This window comes from Manacus candei, unplaced genomic scaffold (genome assembly GCF_025592945.1).
Source record: "Manacus candei isolate 608988 ecotype Guabito, Panama unplaced genomic scaffold, ASM2559294v1 h1tg000028l, whole genome shotgun sequence".
NCBI classification, from domain to species: Eukaryota; Metazoa; Chordata; class Aves; order Passeriformes; family Pipridae; genus Manacus; species Manacus candei.
In genome coordinates, this window is record NW_026138076.1 from 27,028,757 (window position 1) to 27,049,659 (window position 20,903).

The 20,903-nt window shown below is 37.7% G+C and overlaps 1 protein-coding gene across 6 annotated transcripts in view; it reads right to left on the reverse strand.

Annotated features, from left to right (window-relative positions):
- TMEM131L (transmembrane 131 like) overlaps positions 1-20,903 on the reverse strand; it is a 77,065-nt gene that overhangs the window by 18,295 nt on the left and 37,867 nt on the right. For 2 of the 6 annotated variants that reach the window (XM_051790520.1, XM_051790518.1), the window contains exons 7-22: positions 19,715-19,825; positions 15,898-15,975; positions 14,084-14,237; positions 11,863-11,921; positions 11,393-11,501; positions 10,347-10,452; positions 9,599-9,752; positions 8,793-8,963; positions 8,433-8,502; positions 7,922-8,039; positions 7,185-7,323; positions 6,089-6,198; positions 4,389-4,461; positions 2,143-2,285; positions 1,379-1,521; positions 889-1,075 (exon numbers count right to left, since the gene is read on the reverse strand). In XM_051790520.1, coding sequence (XP_051646480.1) covers positions 889-1,075; positions 1,379-1,521; positions 2,143-2,285; positions 4,389-4,461; positions 6,089-6,198; positions 7,185-7,323; positions 7,922-8,039; positions 8,433-8,502; positions 8,793-8,963; positions 9,599-9,752; positions 10,347-10,452; positions 11,393-11,501; positions 11,863-11,921; positions 14,084-14,237; positions 15,898-15,975; positions 19,715-19,825 — 1,925 coding nt within the window. Of the gene's footprint in view, positions 1-888; positions 1,076-1,378; positions 1,522-2,142; positions 2,286-4,388; positions 4,462-6,088; positions 6,199-7,184; positions 7,327-7,921; positions 8,040-8,432; positions 8,503-8,792; positions 8,964-9,598; positions 9,753-10,346; positions 10,453-11,392; positions 11,502-11,862; positions 11,922-14,083; positions 14,238-14,526; positions 14,692-15,897; positions 15,976-19,714; positions 19,826-20,903 lie in introns of those variants that run through there. The other 4 variants (XM_051790517.1, XM_051790516.1, XM_051790519.1 and 1 more) reach the window with 3 other exon arrangements.

Consider the following 20,903-nt stretch of genomic DNA (forward strand, 5'->3'; position numbering starts at 1 on the left):
ACAAAAAATACAAAATAATTCCTGATTTAATAATATGGAAAAAAAAAGGCAATGAAATAAATGTCCACTGTCTGCTTAAACTGTGCATGTGGCATTAGCACCTAACAGCAGTTAAGACTTTTAGGTCATCCTCAGTTGGTAATATACGTGGTTTTCTTGTGACTCTTCACAATACTCTCGTTACTGCAACTCGTTTTCCTTTTTTCAAGGAGGTGCACATGAACAACTCAGGTTTTACAAAAGTCTTTAACAAAAGCAGAGTTGTCAAGAGCACAGGCAGCATTATTTCAGAATGGGCCAGGTACTAGGGTACAAAGCTGGAAAGATAGGGAAAGCAGAAGAAAACATCAGATTTGTCTCTTCCTCCACTTCCCTGACCCACCTCATTACTCTATTTGACTGCCACGGGTACTGCTAGAAGGTATGACTTGCCTTTTTAATCAGTAGAGATGATACTTGTATAGGAAACCACAGTTACTTTAATATAGTAATATCAACTCTACTTATGCTTAAGTCACAGTATCTTTCACTCAAGAGGATTTTAAAAAGAATCAGTTTTAGACTATGTTCAGTGTTCGGAAAACATGACTAGATTATGGTCAGGCTACTCGGAACATGCTAGAGAATAACAATCAAATTAAAAATTGTGGTAACTCTTTTGCTTTAATTTATTACTTCATAATGCACTGATAAAAGTATGTGTGCTGCTTTTTAGAAATTATGAGTCCTGTAAAGAGACACTATTATATTATCCATTTGTTACTATTACCCCTAGGGAAAGGTTTATGAAATTTACATTCACAAGTTTGAGTGTGGGTATGCTACTGCAGTATCATACCCACAAATTTCCACTAAAGTTATTTTGTCAGCAAATTTGTCAGTGCTTACACAATGCTGATCTCTCGTGATGAGTTCTGGGCCAGGAAAAATTCCTGACAGTCTAACACTTCAAATCCATATCCTTGGCAACTGTAACCATTGATTTTCATCGATGAAATTGTTATAGGAAGAGGCCCAATATTCTCTACTTTGAAGTTCTTCGTTATGGATAGAATTTGCTTGCTGTCTTTCAGTTCTTAAAGGAAAAAAAGAGAGCAATCATTTAACAGTGCATAAAAATGACTTTCTTACATTTACAAGTAAACTGCTATTTTTATTTACAATCTAATAAAACACTTAATATAACCCCTTTTGCAGTAGTGTAGTTCTAGAACTTTTAACCATTCTCAGTGTTTTGTAAAAACAGAATCTACGCCCCTCATGACCAAGCTGTTCACCTTTTAACATTCTGTTTACTTAACATTAATGTACCATATCAGTACCACTACAGAGTAATGCAGCCAGCTACAAAACTAGAGACCTGTGTCTTCTTACTCACGTCGTCTGCAGTCCATTAGCGTAGCTTCTGGCACCTTAAATCGAAGAGATCCTCCTGCACCAGGTAGTCTTCCCCCTACTTTAAGCAATTCTTTGGCTCCAAAGCCTTCTACATTGACCACATCCAGAACGGTTAAGTTGTTTCTGCCATAATGTAAAAATCAAGCAATCAGTCACTAAAACACAAATTAAGTTTGCAAAATCACGGCTTTGCTCTCTAGGTGCCAAACCAACAACAGTGTTTCAGTAACAGAGTCAGTGGCCAAAACTGGTCAGGTTTTCCCTAAATAGAGATGGGAGCACTCCAGAACCAGTCACTAGTGAATTTCACATAGTGAAGGTACAAGTTTTGTAACCACTGTCACTGGATAATAATTGTGCCACCTAGTAAAAATGGTTTCTTCTTCCATAAACTCTTTTCCTACAAAGATAACCAATGTTTGGCTGCACATAAGACTCACTGGATCCATAAATCCTATCATTATGGAGTAAGCTGAAAAAGCCATGCAATGTGTTTCTCTCTTAACTCAAAATTACCTCAGTATATTCATATACATTTTATAACCCAATGACCACATATCAAGAAAATAAGACTGTATTTTTTAATGACTGAGACATAAGGTACAAACACACTTTAAGCACTTTCTATAAAATTGGAGGTATTCTGGTTTTCAAATTTTGAGCATTTGTCCATGCTCTGCGATTTTGCAAATTCATTTTACATTGAGTTGTTTGATTCTGACTTAAAACTGAAACGTGGCTTACCTGATTAAAATAAGGGAAGTTACTCTTTTGTAGTCAAGCGGTGTAAAAATTACACCAACTCTTCTGGTTTCCAGTGGCTGTAAACTTAACAAAAGCAGCTCAGAACTGCACTTCTTGCTGATGAAATCCTCTTGATGTGCATTCTATTAAACAGAAATGCACTTCTTATTCACAGAAACCATGTGTGTTTAAAGACATCAATAAAGAAAGCACCGTATCGTTACTTAGCACTACATAAGATATTTTTGGCAAGGCGCAGAAACTGCTAACTTGTTATACAAAAGTCTTTCATTTTGACAGCATAAAACATCAGATAAGGTTGTTTATTTGAGCAAAAGTTCATATTACTGCACTTATTATGAGGAATGTATTACTTCATTTTTTTCAAAACAGTTTTTATTTGCTCAGATGGAAAAGAAATTATATAGTGTCTTTCATACTCAAAGAATCCTGAAACACTTCACAGCACAATAACTGACAGTGTACTGATTGCATAGGGAAATGTGGCAACCATTATACCCTCAGCATATGACTTACAACTTGATTTAAGTGAGAAAGGGACTGTTGGCAAATATGCTGATCATTTGAGTCACTGGAAAGAAGCCAAAGTGAATTCCCTACTGTATTATTGAAAACCAGAACTACCAGAAGTTCACTTAGTCTGGAAATAATGTAAATTTTTGGTTTGTTTGTTTTTGATACCATTGCTTATTCTTTCTGCCACTATAGAAATGAAAATAGCCCTAAAACTTGCTCTTCCAGAACTGGGGGTCTTTTCTTAGAAAGGGGTGATCAGATAGCTATAGCAGTCAAAGCAACCATAAACATTCCAAAACAGGCTCTTGCTTCATTGTTTTTCATTTATGGCTGATTTATTAACAGCTTTTCTGATATTTTTCAGTTCAAAATGTTTTTATTCTTAGTCTATTTTACGAAAAATAACATAAAAAAACTTTCAGAACCTGCATTTAACAGGTAGTATTTATTAAAAGCAAGCCACATACGACATTTGCAAACTTCATCATGTCACTCCCTAAAAAGAAATGCATGCACTCAAACATGAACCTAACAATTCATTACACATAAAGTGACTAGGGAAATGATAACGAATTGAAAAATTTGAATATTAAGCACTAGTGATTTGTTTAACAAGCCAAGATCCATCTCATATGTGCTGAATACCTATCTAACCATAGATGTTCCCCATAGTTCTTCAAATCTAAAGAAAAACACGTGTTGTACACACTGATGCAAAGATGTACCACTATTTTTCCATTTGGTCAAGAGTATGGTGCACGGGACTGTCGAAACTCAGTCCTACCCACATACTACCTTCTCTTTCTCAGAGTGTGCCTACAGGCAAGGGTTTATGAATTGCTGTCTCCTCTCTTTTACAACTCTTACAACTGCTGCCAAAAACGAAAGGTCAGCTTTGATGAGTGCAGCAAACATACTCTTTTCTTTTTATAAGAAATTTCATTAAAGTCTTAAAGCATATGTGCAGAAACATGTATCTACACAGGACATTAAAGATGAGTCTAGAGCATGCCCAAAAAGCAAGGAAAATACATGAATTCCAGGCTTTTGCACAAACCAGAAGTCTAAGAAGAAATTATCTGCATACTCTGGATGGTACTCTGGTCACCAAAATATGCCAATATCCCCGATACAGCATCCTCTGTTTCTGTCACCCATGACACATCATCTCAGGGTTTACCCACAGCTCAGCACTGGTGTGACACAGTAAAGTGCTATCACACATATGTAAAAATTAGGCAGTGGGAACCAGCAAGAACCAGGACATTCCAAACCTGAATCTGGGAGTTGCAATGACACAAAGCTGAAATGTAGAAATCCAGCCTTCTCCTTCATTGAACTACCGGACAGTATTTCCCTCTACTGAAAAGATAATCAGCTACTTCCTGACATCACTGACTCAAAAGCCTAACACTTCACGTTCAACCTGGAGCTAAAAGCTAAGTCTCAACGGAGAATGCAAACGGTGGCCTCCTCAACACGTACACATAGTGTCCAGGCACACATGCACTCCCTTCCTATAGCTTTTGAGTCTGTTTTCAAAACAGACTAAAACTCTGAAAAATAATTAACTGCAAAGATACACACCTAACAATCAAGAAAACACTATGCTTTAAATAGTACTTCGGAATGACTGAAAAGTAGCATAGCTAGGGAAAGCTTTCTCTAGTGTGCCAGACCACTTCTCCTACCAAAAGTAGCCATCTTACCCTGTGAGAACATTCATCCATTAGCCTGAATTCGGTGGTTGTGAAATTAATAGCTTGCACATTTATGCCGAACCTAAATAAACCAAAAGGAAAAGTTAAACACTTGAAACCCAGCCTGTCAGAAGTGAATTGACTTATTTTTAAATGCTGGCATCCGTTCTAAAATAAAGATTATTTTTACAATTTCATTTTGGCAGATGTGAAATACGGGTTTGCATTTTAAGAGAATACACTACAAATCAGTTTTACATGAATTCCACACATTTGGAACACAGACAAATGGCTGGGCATTTTAGATATGTCAGTGTACAATACTGTAAATGTTCACAGTCAAGAAATATAATTTTTAAGCCACACAAATACAAACACCCCAAAGCTTTTTCTGCCCACATAACTGTTAAGAAATAATAATCATTAAATCTCATTAATTTACTCAAATATCTCCCTTTCTACTCATGATTTGTTTGGGACAAATTTCTGTTTTCTATCACATAATTTGCAAATCAAATTCATGTAAAGTAGTTGATTATTTACCTGAGCACAAATTATAACCATTTGACATGAAGGTATTAAAAACTGACGTAAGAGAACCAACAGGTAAAATTTAGGTTATAGAGGACTAATGGACCTCAAGCCACTAAAACGAAAACTCACTTGTCACAACTGTCAATGACATTAGCTTAAAAAGAAACAGTTAATGGATGTGATTTCTTGTAAACCTAGAAGATCTCCAGAAATTAAAGTGTGAAAATACAGAGAAAATGTAATTTCAAACCACTAGAAAGAGTCTCTGTGGAAATCACATTTAGTATGCAAACAGATGTAGTTATTAATGTGCATATATATACATACACACACATATATATATGCACATACACATACCTATGTAAAGAAATGAGGTTAAGGAAGCAATTACACAGGAATCTGGACCCCAAATATGCAAGTTACACTTCGGCACATGAGTAAAATCCCACTGTCTCGAACCAAGCAGTCCTACCAACTACATCATTTTCTCAAAGTGTGACAGCCAGGGCTTATTTTGGTGAATTTCAGTTCACCCCACTGTGCCCCTTTATTGCTCATCTAACTCTAATCTAGATTTCTCATTAGATCATCTCAGTTCTAAAACAGGAAGTCCAAAACAATGCAGAAACATTTACTCAGTTGGCCCTAAACATTTATGGTGGGGTTCCTGACTCTGGACCTGAATTTTTCTTCCTGGTTCCTGTGTCCTCTGTAACTTGGATTATTATCTAAGAAAAGCCTAAGAAAAAAATTTTTCCTGGTGGGACGGTTCAGATACCTTCTTCTCAGTGATCAGGCTACAAGACCCTGTATAGATACCAACTGGCATTGTGGGGACATGCACATCCCCAATTCTGTAAGTTGTTCACCTCACCTGGGCAGCTTGCACTAAGCATCAGATCCTAAAAGATGACTAACTACAGTTTAGATCTGGCAGAGAGAAACTTGCTTAAAACATACTCAATTTGTAATTCATCAATGATGAGGTACATTACAAAGTCAAGCACCATACAGGAAGCTGCTCTGAACATGATTATATCTTCTAAAATGAGTCAGAACATTGTCCCCACCTAAGTGACACTCTGAAAAATTAAAAAACTACAATAAGCAACAATCATAAGGCATAGCAAATAGATCTTTTAAAAGGGAAAACAGTATCCTGAGATAGTTTTTACCATTTGTTCAGCAGACTCAGTGAAGCTTGGGGATCAGGGTAGTAAGAAAGAGGCAGAAGCTGCAACGTAACTGGGAAGGATGAAGGGTTTCTTAGTACGAAATATTTTACCTAAATAGTTTGGAGGGGAAAAGAAAAAGTTAAAACCTACATATTTGAGAACTGGATGGTAAAACAGTTCAGCACTGGTAATATGATCTGCATTTTCAAGGGACTTCAATCTGGCTTCTGTCTTAATGCAGTATAATCATACATGCACAAGACTGCATGGAACAGCAGGACATGTCACCACAATGTCATAATTTGGAAAATCAGCTAAGAGTGCCCGAAGAACTGTGTGTATAAAAATATAGACTGCCCCCGCTCCCCCAACAATCCTTTCATTTGGAGTTTGATTTATGCAGGCAGACATGAACAAAGCTCTTGCACAGAAGAAAGTGCAGTTAGTGAAGTGCCACCCCTTCTCACAGAAGTCTGAGTGCTAGCAGGTTATTATACACATTACTGTAATGACTAACAATTAAATTGGACACATGGAATATTAAGGTAATTCACAATGTGCATATGAAAACTATTTCCATATGACTGGTTCTGGCATAGGGTAGGTTAGTGGAGACCTAAATCTGACAAACAAGAAAGACGTAATTGTCAGTGTGGCTGGAAGAGTGCTCTGCAAGTGGTGTATCTCTCATAAATGTTTTACACACTTCTGTTACACAAGGCAGTGGCATGAGGAAGACTTTACTGTAACCACATGCATCATTAATAACAGTACACCCTATCCCTAGTCCTTTGTTCAATTATTTTACCACAAGCATGTAACTTATACAATGATGCAAGGAAAACTTTGACAACCACGAACAATTGTTGGATAAGACCTACGTTGCTTTACTCCTCTCCTTGTATTAAAACATTACAACTAGGAAACTTACCAAAGAGCCAAAGGGATATAAATCTAGTATCTTAAATTGGAACAAAACACTGATTTACCAGCAGTATGAAAATGCTAAGCAACACCAAACATTAACCACAAACTTTGTTATTTAAACAAGCTAAACATATACAACTCGGAAAACTGTAATAACAACCATCCTCACCATACTACTTTTAACAGCTGTGGCACTGAAGTTGAGTGTAAGGCTGGGCTCTGTAGTCAATCGCGGCAAGAAAAAGGCAAAGGACTCCTCTTCAGATTTCTTCTGCTGAATAAAGTGAGGCGATCCTAAAATACTTCTCCTGCTTTATTGGCAAAACCAGAAAACTTTGTTAGCTGTTTTCTTTTTTTTATTTTCAGAAAAAGAAAAAAGATGATTTGCCAGGATTTATAATTACATCAACTTATCTTTCCTTGAAAATGCTCTTTACTAAAATAAAGCCCATAAAGCTGTACCCTAGTAGCAGAGAGCCAGTGTAACTTATGTGTATGTACACCAGGGACTAAGTACCCTGGAAGTCATCCAAAGACCCTAATCCTGAAAGGACTGCTATGCAACCTGTTGATGAAGGAGTCATGCAACTCCATAAATGATCTGGTAAAACATGCTTTGACTGCTTTCATGCTAGGTAGCCATGGTGAGGTAACTACAGTCAGAACATTATTTACATTCTAAAGTTCAAGCATCTGAAAAGCTTACTTATGGCTGGTAGTGTCTTGAAATGAAAGCTGGGTGTGTTCTGGAGTGCTCTGAAACTCCAGGTGCTTCAAGACAACTAACTTAAGTGTAGGAAGGTCCAAAATGTTTTCTTCTAATTAAGAATACTTCAGAACAGAAATATTCTTTCTTACAACACTGTACTGGCTTGAATTAAGAACTTCAACAGATTCTGTACAGACCTGCAGGCTTCCCCATGTCTTATTTTATGCCATCTTCCATAAAGGTCACTTGCAAGCTCAGAATCCAGGTCCCAGGCAGAACGGTCAAGAGAGAGACTCTTCTGCCAAAGCAGATTTGCTAAAACGATAACAGATTTTGTTCTTTCCATCAATCTACTTCTGAACATGAGTAATCAGTATCTGCAAAGGGTCTAGACCCAAAAATAAAAACAGCAACCCACTTTTCCCCTCCAAAGTAAGCATATGTGAGGGTATATAAATTACTTTACACATCAGATTTGCTTAAGGAAATACATCTGCAAAACCACAGTAATTGTACATGCAAACAAGAGTATGTGTATTGCACAGGCTTATATGCTCTAGTAAGTCCTTTTTACTGCCACCATTTCTAACGGATGACATTGAAAAGTCATCATGTTATCATATTCTCATTACAAGTCCTGCTACATAAAATGAATTTTCTACAATAAAACTACTGACAGATGCCAAAAAAAGCCAGAGATGAGCTTACCTGAATCAGACTTTCCCAAGTAGCACTGAATATCACAGTGGGCAACTGCTTCAAAATTAAGATCTCCCTGCTGGAAAACCAAAACAAAAATGACTGACCATATGACAAAATAAGAGAACAAATTTCAGTTTCTCAGTGCATAATTTTAATGACTAAAAAAAAAAGAATTAAAAATAGAGAACTATAATTCCATCACTGCTCAACTTTGGGGACTTCTCAAGCTACAGAACTGTTTCACAGTGTGGTCTGCTACTTAGCTTTTCTTTCAGGACTAAGGAACAGATTTCTGGCCTGAGAGAGGCACTGCTGCATTTGGGTTTGCAAGGCCTAATAATAAATCAACACAATTGAATACAATACCTTGGACACAGTCGCATATATCTGCAGAGGTATTTCAAATATCACTCCCACATTTGTGGCCAAACAAATACTAGAGAGCACATTCGTTACAGTGTCTTTCACACTGAGCTTCAAAGAAAATACATTCCAGCAGCCTGGAGGTAGAGTCAAAGGTTCATCAAAGTTCAGAATCTAGAAAGAATCAAACAAAAACTGAATTACAATTCATACACCATTTCTGGTGCAAGAGATACCTTGAAAAATGTAAAATTTCTCTTCCTTCATGTTTTTGCTGTTATTAAATGCACATATGTGCCCATAAGTGACCCACACAGTGCACATATGCAAATCTCCTATCAAAATACAAAAAGAGACATTTAGATGTATTCATAAACCAGATTTGCCTGCTTTGAATCAAGCAATTGCACGAGTAAATTATTGGCTTCGCCTTCTAAACTTCAAAGCTCATCTATGCACTAAAGACTTCTATTATGGCCTATGAAGAAATGCTGAATCCTGAAGAGCACAAACACACATGTAACAAGTCTGAGAACAGAGCAAGAGTCTATAATTTGATGCATCTGTAGCTGCAACTCAAACGAAAGAACAGTTGTTAATAAAACAATACAAAACTAAGCTGGACAGTGAATAATGCCTCATGAGACAGTAAGATCTTCAGGACCTAATAGTTACAGATACCTTTATTTTTAACTGATTCCAACCAGCTCTGAGAACACAAAGTTCTTCAGAGAATCCATTTTCTATGTCAAAGGTCCATATCCTTAAATCAGAGACAAAACACTGTATGAAGAAGAAATAAAGCTTACCTTTACTATGTTCTTTGTTTCTCTGGCTATGAAGACTTCATTCAATTCAATGCTGAAGTAAAAATTATTTGTAAACCATATGGACCAAAATCCTGAAGTATTATGATGTGGTTCTATATGAAACAATGCTGCAGAAGGATCTACATCAAAATACCTGTAAGTAAATCCAGAAAACAAAATACATCTGCAATAGTCCTTGAGCACACATAAGTAGTCCATACAAGATACTCAGTATTCTTGCATAAAGAAACTCTTTTAAGTTTTTACAGAGAAGAACAAAATTATGTCCTTTTTAATAATTACATAAGAGAGTAAAAATTTACAAAAACCATGTAAAAGAGGTAGGCAAAAACTCTACCCCCTGGTTATGTTACAGTACAACATTGCTTACTGCTTTGTGAAACAGCAGGTTGGATGAAATTGGCAAAAGATGACTGAAGTTTCTAAAACTATCCAGCTTCTGCATTACATTAACCAGGTTGCTGGAAATGTTGTCATAGACTAAGCAACATTTATATGATACGAGTTGCTAAGGCGTATCCTTTTCTTCTTGGGATAAAATATGTAACTATTGTTTGACATGTCACAGGCAAATGACACAGTAATAACAGGAAGAAGCCTCTTCACTGACCCCGGAATCATTCAGTGACAAAGCAAGTTAACTTCCTCTCTTAAAAGTACGTTACAATATTTTTATTATAATACCAGTGAGCGTTAACAAACATACAAAAATCCACTGTCAACCTACCCTTCCATTACAGGACAGGAAAGACAGGCTTTTAGTGTTGTAGTGCCTTCCAATACATTGTTCTTCTTATTGTCAGAATAAAGACTTTCACTGTCACAGGATGCAGCTGGGCAAAGAGCAGACACACAGAATAGATCAGCCAGGACAAAAGCATATCCACAATGATTTTCATGTGAAGATTTGCAAGAACACCATAAAGAGGAACATTTGCTGGTCCAACCCTCACAGAGATGAGCAAACCATTTAATTGCTCGAGTCCTAATTTTTAGAGGTTTCAAGCCTTACTTCAAGAAGAATTTACAAATGCTTAACACCTTCAAAAAACACATACAACAAGGCTGCAAAGAGCAACCTGACCAATTTTAACCACATGTCATTGGCACAGCATTCTTATGTAACAGTGCACACTGCCTCCTTTTAGTAAGTGAAAAACTGCTCTGAAAAAAGAATCATTTAACATAATAGTGTCTTCTTTCTTCTTATTTGCCCTTTTTTTGCTAGGAAAAACATGTCTCAGTGTCACTATGAAAGCAGCTTGTTTCATAAAAGTTTAAAGTCTGTACACTGCAGTCTAGTGGTCAGAATAGAAAACAGGCTGGAGTCAGGAACACTGAAATGTCAACCTCTGCCACAAACATGTCTGGTCTCAGGCAAACCTCTTCAATGATCCTGCCAAGAAATGTCATAGAAAATGACCACCCAAGCACAATAGCCTTTTAGCAAACGTATGTGAAACAGAAAAAAATGCATATTATAAAAGGATGTTGAGAAAGCATATTCAAGAATTATGCTAACATTTTAGCAAATGTTTTCTTCCCCTTCCTTAGAGCCTTTGATCAGCATAAGAGGAAGTATATATATATATATATATATATATATATACACAAAAATGGTGGAAACAATTAGCAGAAAGAATTCATGCTCCTTCTCAATAAAGTCCAGACAAATTGATTTTGAGATCTTTCAGGGTCTCTGCTGAAAAAAGCTACCCTTTCATAATCAAATCCTGTTTAATCATATTGTCTCTAAATATATGTATCCTGTACCTTTACAAGAAATAGAAGCAACTTTTGTAAAGTTAGTAGACGATGAAGATAGCAGTACTGGCTCAAACTCCACAGGTGGTGTGTCTTTTTGTGACAACTGCCGTATTTCCTGCAAGAAGACAAGACATGATCATCTTTGTAGCAGTACTACCATTATTAGCATAGCAGCTCCTGTATTAGTCTATCTCCTTGTCAAATTTGCAACCTACCATCTGCCATTTTCTCATATCTTCTAAATCAACACATGAATTTTTATTCAGTTTAACAGCTCTTATGTCATTAAAAAAAAATCCATCACTGAATTACAACTCATTGTCTCAAGGATTTATTAGACATTTGGACATTTTAAAAATTTAGAAGTGTGACATTTGCTACCAGCAAAATCAATGTGCTACTAGAGAAAGCCAGCGAGTTAATTCCCCAGTCAAATTCAACACCCTAAATTATGACTTCCTGAAGACCACAATTACCTGTATATGCACAAGGTTGTTTCCAGAATGCATAATATGCACGTCTACTGATGAATGACCTGTCCAAAAGAACAAACACCAAGGTAAGTTCACCAAGGATGGAAGCACTCTTGTTTTGTCAGACACTCATATGAGAAGCAATCCTAATTTAAATTTAAAAATCTTTGTGTGACAAGAGAAAGAAAGAAGGATGGCTGGTGCTGAAGTAACTTTCTAAGGGCCAGATTATGAACAGCAGGAGAGAAATCAGTTTTTACTGTTCTGCATCACATCAGTTACACGAGATCCTGGCTCACCTGCTTTAAATAGAAAGCATTCTAAAGAGACAATGTGAACCCAGATTCAGTGCTTTGGGATCAAAACAGGAATGGTCCTATCACCTGGTACGGTAGCAAACTATTGCCTAAAGCAACTGGAGACAGGTATAACACAGCTTTCAACTGCCAATAAAGTGGTACACCTGTACTGGGTAATCACCCTTTGTCACTGGCAAAGCTATGTTCCTGTCCACAGGACACAATGAAGATGTAGAGCACCAAGAAAAGAACAGTAGAACAGAATAAGAGATGACTTTTATACTACAGGCGGTCAGCCAACTTCCAGAAGGAAGACAACTTGAGTTCTTACCCTTGCTTATGCTTGAATTACATCAGTATATGCAGGTTCACAGTGAAAGGACACTCTCCCAGTTCACCAGCCACAATTTTTAATAATCTGTGTGTTTTGCTCAGCTGTTTGAAAGAAAGACTACAAGTGCCAGCTTCCAAAAGAGGGTTCAAGATGCTAATTATGAGTGAACAGATGCTCCATATACCCAGAGAGCTGTGCAAAGTGCATACTCTTCTTCAACCTTTCCAGCTGGCTAGCTCCCCTGTGCAGACACTGCCTACCTGCTGCCTCTCTCTAGGTGCTGACACATGTTGCACACAGAGGCTAACACAGCATCATATTCCTATCAGTTAGACTTTTCCCTCAAGACTACATTTCTCATTTCATTATTCACACAGAAGGCAAGCAAGCATTGCTGTTTGATATGGTAAAGCCACCATCGGTACTGATGGAGCACAACATGGAACTTCTCACCAACAGCAATTCCAAAGGGTTTACAGGACCAACCTCTGACACAGTGAGGACTTATAAGTGCACCACATTTAACAGAAAACAGTCCTAAAAGCATACTTCCAGTACTTTAACCATTGAAAGTGTTCAGGGCGAGCACCCTTGACACAAGAGACGTGAACAATTTTCTACCAGCATCAGAATAAACGTACATCCACAACTCAATACAGCAAAGCACTGGCATCTCACCGGCAGGGAAACTTGGTTTACAGTGGGTATTTCAGTTTCAGCTGTGAAATATCACATCACAGAACAGACACAAGGGAAATAGTATATATTGCACATATTGTCTTGTGACTAGGTTTTGAAAGGCATTTTGCAAAAGACAAAAAGATGTTCATTTTTAACAAGTATGTTAAAAAAATATTATTTTAATCTGGATTCTTAAGCAGTTCCTTCTTCTCCAATCAGTAAGTAAAACTTGCAGTCTAAAAAAAAGCTATTCTAACAGACTGCAAAGCTCTATGATAATTTAAAATCCCCTGGATTTAGAGGATTTGTAGTATAAAGAAACTGCAAGGAGTTGATTGTTTTGCCTGTGGAATTCTAGCTTACAAGAAGAAATGACACGGACATCTGTATTACTTCATTACCCTACTTTCCAAAACGGTCACTATTCCCAGTACTGTAAAAACCATTCTGCATTCACAGTCCCATTATGGTCAATTTAATTAATGAGAAATCAGAAATGCAGTTGTAGAAATCGAAGGACCATGTCATCTTTCCATACTACTTAAGCAGATGCATAAGCGTGGAGGATTGAAGAATGAAAACAGATATAAAAGATGAAAGATAAAAGAAAGAAAAACGACAAAAAACAGATACAAGAATGATAAAAGATGAAACAGATAAAAGATGAAACAGATAAAAGAATGAAACAGATATAGTTTACAACTTTGCAACTGTTACCTTCATGAAGAGAACTGTGTTTAAGGTAACTCTACACAAATTCTCTGACAAGCTGTGTTTAACTGAACTGATTTGGTTTCCCTCACTCATGAAATTAAGCTGTAACTGAATTTTATTCAATTTAGCACATCAAATTACAATTTAAGTATAAAACCAAGCCGTATTACAATTAAGAGGCATATTTAGGACTTACCTGAGGTCTTTGTTTTTTCCATTGCTACATAAACAACAAAAAGATTCTCCAGTAAGTATTGTCTGTGCTCCACAAAATCTTGCTGGGCATTTTCCACTCTTACTGTTAAGCTCATTTCTAGCAGCATTGGGTCATCAGACATAAAACAGCAACTCTGAAGTGAGACAAGGGATATGGGGTGTGTGTGATGGGGGATAGAACAGAAAAAATTCATTACAGTAAGGTATCTTGAGAAATTAATCAAAGGTATTATCTAATAGACAAGGCTTCCAGCACCAAAATGCTGGCAAAACAGGAGTAATTAGGATCTCTGCTAAAATCTCCGAAGAAACCAAACACAGTGCAAGTACAGACAGCACAGCAAAAACAAAGACAAAAACAACTAAAAAGGACACCGAACCTTGAGAGAATGCAAATTCATAAACTGTCTTAGTCAGTCTCACCTCAGGGACTGCAAAACAGTTTCCTTTGTTAAATCCTCTGCCTTCAATAAAATGTGCCATAAACAGACTGATGCATGTGTCTTAATGGTAGGAAGACAGTTCATGTTCACTGGTCTGTTTATAGTTAATTTTTCCAAATCCTGTGTTTATTGTCTCCATTTCTCACTGAAGTAATTTTAAAAAAACAAACATACATGTACATTTCTTAATAGAAAACACTGTCGTCTGGCTAGAATACTTCAGATAAATACAAGTAGGATCTTATTTCTATCTGTAAAGAGTGGCTGCTGTTAACACAGTTGAGTCCTAGCAACTACAAAGACACAGACATTTCACACAAAAAATTAAAGCCAACAAAGCAAAACAAAACTAGACAATCAACAGTGAATAACATAAATTGATTCTGCATCACACCACAAAGGTTGCTAAACCCAAGCTCCAATGCCCTACCAAGAGGACTAATTTGCTTAGGACGTGGAGGAGTAGAGAACTGGCACATGAAGTGCTCTCAGAAGTGCAGCAAAACACCTTCAGCTAATCTGAAGTGCAGCAAGGAAGTACAGCAGGAGCCAGGAAGTGCCTGGGAATGGGATGCCAGCTCACCGCTCACACAGCATCAAAGAAAACCTCAGCACTTGAAATGGCTGCCAGGAGCAGGAGAGGAGGCTGCCATGGAGACTGGAGCACAGGCACGGTGTTGGGAAGCTCAGATCAAAGAGCAGGCAGCTGCACTCCATGCAACCTCAAATGTTCAGGTGTACCTATGCACTATTCAATGCAAGAACCAAACATGAAGAGGAACAGCATAGGACAGCTGCCACGTGCAATGTACAGAAATACAGCTATGGAGTCTGGGCCTCAGTGCTTTTGGAGGGGGCGTCTCTGCTAACATACTCGCCCCTCCTCATGGCCCAGGTCCACGGCCTCCTCCAGAGACCCCCACCACGGACCAGCCAGCCCAGGCTTCAGCCCCTCAGTTCACTGATCACTTCTCACTGTGAACCAGACATTCGTGAAACATTTCCGGAGAAAAGAAATTACAGGGATCTAATCAGTTTTGTGCCCTATGTAAGTAATACAACACTCACACATTAGAACACTTAGCCTGTTGGATTGGTATTGGTTTGGTTCTTTGGACGTTTATGGAGTACTGGGTATCTTTTTTCATCTCCCTCTCTCCTAAAGATTTTAGTGTGACATGTGTCACATTTATTTGGTATCCCAGGATACAGTTTTATAAAAGCACAATTCCTCTTTGAGACACTGAAAACTACATTGTTGCTAAAACTTCTAGAGCTCTAGAAAGTATCCCTCTAAGCTTGGTTTAAAATAAGAAGACCTAAATAGATATAAAATAATAATAAAACATACCTTAACTAACTGATATGTGTCATTAGGTAAACTGCATTCAAGGTGAACCCGTAAGAGAGTGGCATTCATAGTTTCTGCCTGTAAGAAAGAAAATTGAAGAAAACATCAAGCACATTGCTTCAAATGATATCACATAAATCTGATTCATATACCATAAATTATAAAGATAATAGACTGCTTCCATGCATACATAACAGAGCAATGTAAGGAATTTTTTAAAATGAATATGACTACTCTATACAGTAGACCATCAATCAGTCTCCAAATTTCAGGACTCTATCAGTATCTATTTACTTATCGAAGTATTATTACACATGATCATTCAATATTTATAGAGCATCTGCATGAGAATTCTAAAAAACTTTCATATGTCAAAAACCTGTATTCAACAGACCCTTTTTGTATAATATAAAAGCTTATTTCCTTGTTTTCTGTGTATTTTCTTTGTTGACTGGATACTGAAACACAGCTGCTAGGCCATGAACATAATAATTCTTGGACATAGTCTGATACATAGGCTTCATGCCAAAATGGACAGACAGAAAATACTTGTTTCGCCTTTTTATTGACTGTGTTGCCTTTTTATTGACTGGAATGGGAAAATAAAATAAAATAAAAGATGACATTGACTTTGCTACCTTGTAAAGCACTCATAAATCTAACGGGGCAACAGCACCAACAAAGCTAAGTATAGTTCATGAAAGCTATCTGGAAAATCTGCAGTGTCAAATTATTTGCACAAACTGCTCAGCCAGTATGTCTTGATTCTAAATCAAATAAAAAGTTACAAAAACAAACAAACAAAAACCAGAATCAGAATGACAGATCTATCAGTGCCTTAATTACAGCAAAATTTCCATCTAATTTTGAAACTGATGTGGAACCCTCGCCCTCTGTTTCTCTTGTGATACTGAACTAAATATCTCAATAGGTATCTGCAGGTTAAAGTTTTTAGAGGTGTTGATGAAACTGACTTCTAAACAATTTTAATAATTTGATGCTGAAAAGGAAAACTGAAGAAACTTTTGAAAGTTTCTAGCACCCTATTTCGTACCTCCCTAGGACAGGAGGAAGGGGGCAGACAGAGGGCATCTGAGCAGCAAAGTTTACCACAAGTGTGGCATTTCACAGGGTCCAGTTTTATAAAAGCACTGGAAAAATGAAGCCAACATCTGCATTGCCTATTTAATAGGATTTCATACCAAAATGACTGAAGCTTCACACAAGAGGGCAGTGTAACCCCTGCAAAGGTGGTTAGCAGCGACTCAAACTCTGTCCCCAGCAACTTGAACCCCTGCAACCTCCTTTCTTTTTTATAGATGCTTTTGTCCTCATCAAATTCTGAGAGCAGAAAAAAACCCCATTTGATTCCAAAACATGCACCACTTCCTAACCTCTCACAGTCACGGCTGCTAGTGGAGTTTTAACGAGGCAGTAAGGTTACAACTTTGAGGGTCACCTCAGATAAACCTTTAAGCTCAGACTTCCATTATGAGTGCTTCTTGAGAGAATACTACTGCTTCCATTGTCCTAAATAACGATTTGTTAGTCCTTATTCAATGTCACTGTAGTTTAAAGTAGTTTAAGACCCCCACATCACCATCAAAAAAAAAAAAAATCAAGTACATTATATTTTTCCAGCCTTTGTTTTCTTGACCTGGCATAGATCTAACATAGAAAGCTGCTAATGTAAAACGTACAGAGGGGAAAAAATGCTATTGGGGTATATTTGATGTTGATCTGTTTTCTATGAGAAATTTTTACTTATTTGTGAAGCTATCTTCAGAAAAGGAAATGGGTTTGCATTTCTCTAAGGCAGACAATAGACATGTAACTGTCATGCCCACTATCTTACAACACCAACAGGATGGTTCTGAGTTAACCCTAAAGAGAAGATAAAGCATCTGAGAAGAAAATACTGTCAGAAGCAGAGTTTCCAAGAAGATAAACCCAGGACCACATCCACATCTCCCAGCAGTGCAAGCACTCTGTTTACACTGTAAATATCACTGCTAATGCATCAGAGCAGAGAGCTGAGTTATGCAGCCAATGCTTGTACCAGATGCAAATTGAAAAGGAGTGTCACAGCAGGGAAAAGTTAAAGCGTTGCAAACCAGTACAACCTCTGCCACTTCATTACCTGGTGCCTCTATTCTGTATCAGGTACACAGGCACATATACTTGTATGTGCACACACAACTCGGTACCCACAAATGCTACATGAACTGAATAGAGACAACTGATAGAAGCCACACAAATTCTTGCCAGTTTTGGTAAGTTCTCACACTTAAATTTTAAAGAAACAATAAAACCCTAAAAATCTGAACCATCCATCTGATTTGCAAGAAGCCCTACTTCTGACAAAGGTCTAGGATTCTCGCTGGGGGAGAGTACAGCAGGCAGTTACTTAGGAAATAATTCATCCATCAAGGAGATGTCAATTAGACATGGCTCTATAAAAGATTTCTGGATATATTCCTGCATCATTATCAGGACTGTAAAGTTCAAGCCACTTCCTAGAGTTTGGGTACAGTATCATTAAAAAACAACAAACACTGAACAAGCCTGCTCTTCCTTCAGTAGGTCAATCCTTCAAAGTTTCTGTCCTGGACAGTCACAGACCCTAAAGTGGTATTTCCACTCTGAACAGTGTTAATAAGCTGTCCCTGCAAAAATGATTCAGCAGAGTTTCATCAGTGTTTTGCAGGCAGTTATCAGGATGGCACACAAAAAAAAACTCTACTGTCCAACTACCTTCTTTCTCCACACCCAAGCACCACACTTGCATGTTTGCTTCTCTGACCCTCTGCCCACCAGCCCAAAACACAGCTTAACAAGTGTTCAACTCCTGCCAGTACTTGCAGTATTTCCCAAGTCATCAGTTCACAAACTTCGAACTCCTCTGGGAAGTCAGCAAAGAGATGCCTGTGCCTCCTGTGATAAGGCCCTCTAAGCTGCATGTCACTCCTCCACTGACATTTACACCATTTTGAACTTACTGAGGCAGTGATGTAGCTGCTGTTAGTGCCATCCAAATACTAAACAATGGCAAAAATCAGGCAACTAGAGCAAAGACTGCACCTAGAAGCTGGATAAACAAAGATGACCTATATGGGCTCCACCATCTGTTATGGCTTAGTGCTAACTAGCCCCTGCTGAATGGCCACGTGGACATACTAAAACATTCAGTGTTGGACACAGTTCTTCTTTCCTCCCAACAAGTTAGCCAGGAGACCAGAAAACCTGGGATCCAGGACCACAGCCAGAGCACTCCAAGCAAGAGTAATTCCTCAATTACAGCACAGCACAGCAAAATTACACCCAGAGAACTGAGTCAACGCTTTCTCACAACTCATGTCCTGCAACAAGACTAGTGCCGGGTGGTATCACGCCGCAAAACACGACCTCAAGCTTGTACTCCCTACAAATAAAGCATAGGATAATGCTTGTTACTCTACAGTAAGGAAAATGTCAAATGTTCCCCAAAACTTCACTACTCAGGGATTCAGACTGAACTGTAAAACAGCATGCCTACGACTTTCAGATACTACCTGACAAAAACCCATTGAGCTAGTTTCGTCAGCACAACTGAGAGAACAGCCCAGCACAGGAGCATGGACAAGAACAAGTGCAAATAGTTTAAATGTCAAAGACTGTTTTATAAAAGCAGCTGATCACAGAAACCAATTTCTCTCTTGCAGCCACTGGTACTCAGATTTTTTTATTAATGTTCCTTGCATCCCAACAACCTGGGGTCAAAAATCTCCTATGGTTAAGCAGATTTAGGTTCCATCTCCACTCAAAACGTATACTGTACCAGTGTGTGTGATGCCTGGACGTTTTGAATGTGTGGAAGCAGTAAGTAGGCATTTGCTAGCTGCACTTTAGGTTCTTCTGGAGAAGACATCAGAGTTCCTGTTCCAAAAACCTGGTGTTAAAAAAAAGTTCATTACATCAACATCCAGTATTTCACTTATAGCAGCAACTTAGAAAACTATTTTGCTAATAATAACAATCTTCCCAAGAAACAGATCAGTTTTTCACATTAGGTTCTTTCAAAAGACAATTTATAGACATAAAGTTCCAATGCAGAAAGTAACCATACACATAAATAGCACTTTAGAGTCTTCACTCATTCAGGCACTATTACAAAGACACACACCAGCAGAGTATCAGGTTATCCCAAAAAGAAAGTACCTAAATTCTCCTGCTATTCTTCAGGCAATTACAATACATATATCACCATCTACCCTAAAAACTGAGTAAAATAATTTCTGATCATTTTGGTTTTCAAAGTCTGCAATTTTCAGAACACTGTAAGATTTTTAAGTTGTATGGTTTTACTGCATTTATATTTTGCTCCACCAAGATTAGTTTATGAGCATGAGACGCACGATAACTGGGGGGCTGCATGTGGAGCCAGGAGACATTGAGGAGGGGGGCATCATCAGAGGTTAAGAAAAATTACTTGTGTTTTTTCACATGTATGGAAAGATTTATTATTTTTTAATAGAAAAATCCCACATCTTTTTAATTAAGAGGATAATAAAATGCATTCTATGTTCACTTAAGAGCTCTGACTACAGATAGAAAATACCAGATGAGAGGGAATGTGGGGTTTTTTTAATGAAGGTATTTACAAAGTACATTTTACTATAATGGTAACTCATCTCCATGTGGATGATTCTTCTGTACATACTCTTGTATAAATGCACTAGAGACATCAAACATTTCAAGACTTTGGGGTTCTCAAAAGCACTGTAACTGTGCATCAAACACTTGAGTTTGCCTGATTCTGAAACTCTTAAACCTAATGCAAGTTGAAATCAATGGCACCTACTTCCTCTGTTTCAGGTCACTGGTGAAAATGTCCACGAAAACCAGTCTGCTACTGATTTTTGCCTCAGCCCAATAGGAAACAAACTGATTTTTAGGTGGCACTGACAACTGCTTCCCTACAACTTGTTGAAAAGGCCCTGGCTGAGCTGACCGGGCAATAAATGCTC